Source organism: Pygoscelis adeliae, unplaced genomic scaffold (assembly GCF_000699105.1).
Source record: "Pygoscelis adeliae isolate BGI_AS28 unplaced genomic scaffold, ASM69910v1 Scaffold456, whole genome shotgun sequence".
Classification (NCBI taxonomy): domain Eukaryota; kingdom Metazoa; phylum Chordata; class Aves; order Sphenisciformes; family Spheniscidae; genus Pygoscelis; species Pygoscelis adeliae.
The window spans coordinates 480,591-486,477 of NW_008825007.1; the positions used below are offsets into that span (position 1 = coordinate 480,591).

Below are 5,887 nucleotides of genomic sequence, written 5' to 3' on the forward strand. Positions count from 1 at the left end.
GATTCAGTCCGCACAAAGCAGTGGGGACTAACAGAAACCGAGGGGTGTGCAGGGAACACATCAGCGGTGCAAGCTTGGGCAAGTTCCCGAGAGACCCAGTAGTAATTTTCTTGCGTGAACCAGAAGACGGGTGAACCGGCAAATTTGCGGTGCTGGGGCTGAGCCTCCAGCCCTGGCTTGGCTGTCACCAGGCACAGCGGGCAAGCATCTCGGGATCGTGCTGCGTCTGCTCGGGTGCAAACACGCGCTGCTTTTGTTCCCACAGGTCCTGCTGCGGGTCAAAGAATCGGAAATCCAGTACCTGAAGCAGGAGATCAGCTCCCTCAAAGACGAGCTGCAGACGGCACTGAGGGTAATGCCCAGGGACATTTCTGCAAGTCCTCTTACAGGTTGTGCTCTGCTCCTGTGTGTGCGCGCTTAGATTTCAGCTCACTTATTCCAAGATCTGAAACAATATTTAATTTTTCACCTGAATAGAATTGAATACCCATTTTGGTGTCATCAGTAAAGCGCTCCACAACTGTATCAGCTCAGGAGTTACCCCTTCTCCCTTCTAGTGGGAAAACATCCCCTTCAGTGTTTTTCCCTGTTCGCTGTCACATCGGATCAGATTTGAAATGGCAAAAGTAATCAGTGTTAGAGATCTGCCCAGCCTCCCAGCATCGGATCTGGTTTGCTCTGGACGGCCTCTTTGCCAAGTCTACTTCTGGGAAGTCTGCTTCAATTCCGTGTCTTTGCTAAAATTAAAACCCACAAACAAGTAATTCTGTAATGAAGGGGCTGCGTGCACGGGCAGCCGCTGGGCTCACAGCTTTCTGCCTATCTCAAGTCCCGTACTGCTGGTAAAAGCGGCTTCGTGTGTGAAATGCGTGCGTTGTCCCGGCCGAGCGTTTCTCCTCGCTGCCAGCTCTTCTTCCGTCGGCATTTGCCAAGCTCCTCCTCAGTGCATTCACAACCCCCTTGGCTCCAGCTGTATGTCTGACTCCGTTGGGTTGTTCTTGTTCCTTTTGACAGGATAAGAAATACGCCAGCGACAAGTACAAAGACATCTACACGGAGCTGAGCATCGTGAAGGCCAAGGCAGACTGTGATATCAGCAGGTTGAAAGAGCAGCTGAAAGCAGCCACAGAAGCTCAGGGAGAGAAATCCCCTGTGAACACCACTGTATCGGGATACGGTCAGTCCTCCTCCAGCCACTCAATTTCCCGAGCTAACACGTGCATCCTGGCACACAAGCCCTTGTGCAGTAGCGGGTCTGAGGGGTGCTTTTTTGCCGTTTCATGCTGCTTCCCACCTCTGCTCCTTGCGGACAGTCTCACCGGAGATGGCAGGGACCAGGCAGACCTGAATTGCCTTCCCGTGGCAGTTCCCCCTTCCGGCCCCGCGGATGGGAAGCCGGTGGGCTTTGAAAGCCGCCTGGCATTTTACATTGGGAAAACCTCGTGCTACAAGCAGTGCAGGGGAGCGGAGACCCCCGAGAGTCCCCTCTGCCCTTGCGGCAGCGCTGCTTGAGTCGGGCTCATCGGGGCACCTGCCCGGGCTGGGAGGGCAGAAGAGCCCCAGTCCTGCTCCGTGCAGGAAGCCTGTGGGCACAACGCTAACGCTATTTTCTTTTACTTCTCCCCAGATATTATGAAATCAAAAAGCAACCCTGATTTCTTGAAGAAAGACAGATCCAGTGTTAGCCGGCAACTAAGGAATATCAGGTCAAAGGTGAGCTCAGATCTCCTTCCCCGTGTGATGAAAATGCCCAGCGTTACTCTCCGGTGGGGGTCCCAGGTGGGAAGAAACCGGTAGGGGAAGAAAACTGAGAATTTCCCAGTCAGTAGCGCTAGACTGGATGGCACTGGGGAGAAAAGCCAGCTTCTGACTATGGAACGGCCGACTGTGCAGCCAGGCAGGGCCCGCTCCCCCCCGCGATGCCCAGCAGGGCACACACACTCCTGACCCTGCTGAGATCGAGACGTGAAGCAGCTCCCCGCTTGAAAAAAAGGATGAAGTTCACCCGGTTCTTGGGTCTTTCACAGGAGGACTCTCCCAGTATTTGCTCCCCGTTTTCAGTTGAAATTTAGGTCGTGTCAGTAGGTGGAAATGTGCACATCATTTTAGTGTTCATACACATACAGTGTTCATCACTGCAAGATTTTTGGTCTTTGTATGGACCAACGATGCCTTGGGCCTGGGTATATTTAAGACACGCTTTGCTTGTGTGTTAACCCGGTGCAGGTGGCCCTGTGTTTCTCTGGCTGTTCTGTACTTGCTGTTGGTCCCAAAGCCCAGTGATGCCGGGTCAAGCTCGCCTGCTTGGCCTGCTGACAGAGTTACATCATGTTGCACACTGGCTGTTGCTGTGGGACCACGGGGATAAAAAGGGCAAATAAAGCCGCTGAGAAGCCATCGTTAAACATAAGTCAGTTGGAAAGCAAATCAGCATGAGCAAAACTCGCTTTGCCTCTCACCGCTGGATACCTGGTGTCTCATGCTGATGTTTGAAGTGGTTGGGACCTTGGGCAGAGCAAGAAGCCGGGCAGGCAAAAGGCTTCTAGCTCCATGCCCATGCTGGGGAAACGGTCACCACCCGAGCTCTGCGAGCGGCAGGTCGTCAGCTTGGGGTGTCTGCGCTGCGCCGAGTAAATACAGAGAAGCATCTCTGCGCATCTCGGGGGCAGCCCAGACCTGCTGGGCTGGGTCTGATGTTGGGTTTCCCTTCACCACTTCAACCCAGACCCCCTTACCTTATGGTCCCCCGTGTGCGTTGCTTGGTGGGGGAAGGAGGAGAGGAGAGCAAGCATGGGCTCTGCCTGGGCACGTTGCCTGCTCGCATCGCTGCCGGGGCTGGGGGGGGGGCTGGGGCTGTGCGAACGCCAATGCGTTTGGATTTATGAGCTTCTTGTTTTGTTTTGTTTTCTTTATTTTGCTTCAACAGTCCGTTATTGAGCAGGTCTCATGGGATAACTGAAATGAACCCGAGTCCAGGTTCCCTGCCACGTAGGTAAACAAACCGGCACCCACCAAGCGACGCAGCTGCCCACTGGAGCGGCCCACTTTTGCATGCACTGCTCACACCTCCATGGCAAACGAGAGCCCTTCTTCTCTTAATGGCTGACTGGTTTATTTACGGCTAATTATTTTACTGGGGGAGGGAGAAGGGGAGGGGAGAAGTCAGCAGACCCAAGATCCGTATGAAATGCAGTCTCTCTGGCTCTTCCCTGGGGAATATGGCTTTCTCGTCTTCCTGCTCCTCCCACCCTCGCCAACACAGCTAACCATCACAGAGAGGATTTGGACACGGTGGGGCACGTTTTCCTGTTTGCTGTGTTGGGAGCGCGGGACATCGAATGTGCATGCTTGAATGACTCTGCATGCCTCAGACTAAACTTCAGCAACATCCAGGTCTTGTAGGAAAAATAGCCATTTTGCTGTTAGCCGGGCAGAGGAGTGGGTCAGTGATGCCTATAAACGCATTTCCCACAAAGGCCTGTAGCATGTAAAATGGTGGCCCCCATTTCAGCTGCAGAGGATATGTCCAGGACTGCCCTAAATTTCCTTTACCCGTAATTGCTGCTTCTTTAGGTTGATCTGTGTCTGAGCATAAGCGTCCTCCTTGCCCGGTAACTGCCTCCTGCCCTCCAGGCTTCCTCCAGCTCCCCGGTGTCCACCCCGCTGCTCCCTCCCTTGGCACTGCGCCTCCGTCCCACGTGCTGACCTGAGGCTTCCGGGCTTATCCAGCAAAAGGAGGGAGCTGATGAGAAACGAGGCCGATCCTAATGACCCAAATATCTCAACTAACTGGAGCGATAGTTAATTTACTGGCCCATGGTAAAGACTGAGCTTAGAGCACCTGCAAAGGGAGGTTAGAGAAAAGAGGGGAGCTCCCCAGCACGGTGGCAGAGGGGTGGCTGGAGAGCCCCAGGAAGTCTGATGGAGGATCCCTTTGTCACAGATTTCATCCTGCATTAGCCTCCCTTCATCAGGCTCCCTTCATCGGCAACTCAAATGGGTTGTGAGCCTGCCTGAGGGGTGAATTTGCTGGAATTTGTACCATCAGGCAGAAGAGTCTAATAGTTTCTATTGTCTCCTTCCATCTAATGAGAAGTCAGATGTACAAGCTGGAATGCATGGGTTGCTGCCTATTTAAAGAGGCCCAAAGTAAACTTCCTTTAGGAAGTGTGCGCTCAGAGACTCGCATCCCAAGAGAGACTGCTGCCCGTTGAAAAGAAAGCATACGGCATTTGTAAATTCAAACCAATCCCTTTTAGTGCTTTCATTTCTGTGCTGCTTCCCAAAGCCTGTGGGAGGAGAAACATTTAAAGAAATACAGTAACCATGGGAATCTGCACAGCCTTGGGGCAAGTTTATCATGGAGTCCTGCCTTGGTAAACACACGTTAAAGAAAACCCAGCCCAAAAGTCTAACCTGCTGCTGTGATTGTACAGTCCTCTGGCACCACGGTCAGGGAAGTAAAAGCAAAAGGGGAGATGGCTGCCCGTTAATAGAAGGGGCTTTGCGTACAGGTCTGTGCCTTTTGAAGCTGCCACGTCTTGATCTGTAAGGCAAATAATGTTCCAGCTGCAGAGTAAATTCCTTGCAGGTTGCGAGGAGTCGGCTTGCAGGCAGCGGTTACCTGCGGGGTGCATGCAGGCAGCTGGCTGCCTGTCCCAGGTACAGCCCAGCAGTGAAAGCCTTGACAGCGTGTAGGGGCCGAGCCATTGCTCTGTGGGCTTGGCGGTTGGTTAGGGAGAAGTCTGTGCCTCCTCAGCAGCAGCAAGCAGGGAAAACTCACTGGTGCTCTGCTCCCCTGAAGCTCTTATGCCACAGTTTCGGGGCTGCAGGAAGGAGGGAAGGCTGGCTTTAGGCTTGTGCATCTCCTCGGGCTAGTTTCAGGTTAAGAACTTACAGGTGGCAAACGATTTGCTTCTGGGTTTCTACCCCTCACATTGCTGTTTTCCTGGGTCCCCACATAGGCAAGAGTGGAATTCACAAATCGACATGCTGAGGGCTAGCGGGGCAGGCTTTTCTGTTGGCCAGCTGAGTGTCATGCCTTTAAATCTGGATGCTGCATCTGAATTGGATCAGCCATCAGATCCTGCTAGAGCTGAAGCAAGCATTTAGCGAGTCCTCTGTCTAACCCTGTGCAGTAGAGGCAGCTTTGGCTTGGGAGAGCCCCCAGGCTGGGGTTAGAGAAAGGGTGGGATTGTCGCTGGCAACAAAAACGCAGTTTCCAGGGCTGCTTGAGCAAAGCCTGCACATTGACCGGAGCCAGGACTGTCCCAGACGGACGCATGTTCAGTTGGTGCTGCAGTGGCGTGGGCAGGCGGGGAGGACCGGCGTGCGGGTCCTGCTCAGCAGCGCAGTGCTTTAGCGTAGCAGATCCGAGCTGGCCTGCCCGGGGTTCCCGCAGTGCCGGAGCTCTGCTGAAATTGCCCCAGCCACCGCTGCCTCGCAGGCTCCGGGGGGGTCGTTTTCCGAGTCGAGTTAATCCTGCTTGCAGCATGGTGTGCCTCTCATTCGCTTCTGGTACGTCGCCTGGTTAATTTGCAATCTCACCCTCTCTCTAGGCGCCATTCACCAGTAACCGCCCTCCATAACCGTGCGTTCTCTCTTAGCATGTCCCACTAATCTCTCCGCCAAGGAGGCCATTCTCCCGCTGCCCACGTCTCCTTTGCCTGAGCATCGCACCTTTCCTGTGTGCCAGATGCCCGCCGCCGCTGCCTCCCACCCGTGTCCGACGCTGTCTGTCTTTTCTCTCTCCCAGAGTCTGAAGGAAGGCCTGACTGTGCAAGAACGCCTGAAGCTTTTTGAATCCAGGGACTTGAAGAAAGACTAGTTCTCCCCGCTCCGCTTGACCACGCGCACCTCCCAGCTTGAGGCAGCACAGCATCAGCAC

General features: G+C 54.0%; 1 protein-coding gene across 1 annotated transcript in view; it reads left to right on the forward strand.

Annotated features, from left to right (window-relative positions):
• The window catches only part of LOC103918805 (myosin phosphatase Rho-interacting protein-like), an 85,738-nt gene extending 79,857 nt beyond the window's left edge, over positions 1–5,881 (forward strand). Inside the window, exons 20-24 of the mRNA XM_009326218.1 lie at positions 266–352; positions 1,015–1,177; positions 1,628–1,713; positions 2,927–2,992; positions 5,756–5,881. Coding sequence (XP_009324493.1) covers positions 266–352; positions 1,015–1,177; positions 1,628–1,713; positions 2,927–2,959 — 369 coding nt within the window. The 3' untranslated portion in view covers positions 2,960–2,992; positions 5,756–5,881. The remainder of the gene's footprint in view (positions 1–265; positions 353–1,014; positions 1,178–1,627; positions 1,714–2,926; positions 2,993–5,755) is intronic.
• The last annotated feature ends 6 nt before the right edge of the window (positions 5,882–5,887 follow it).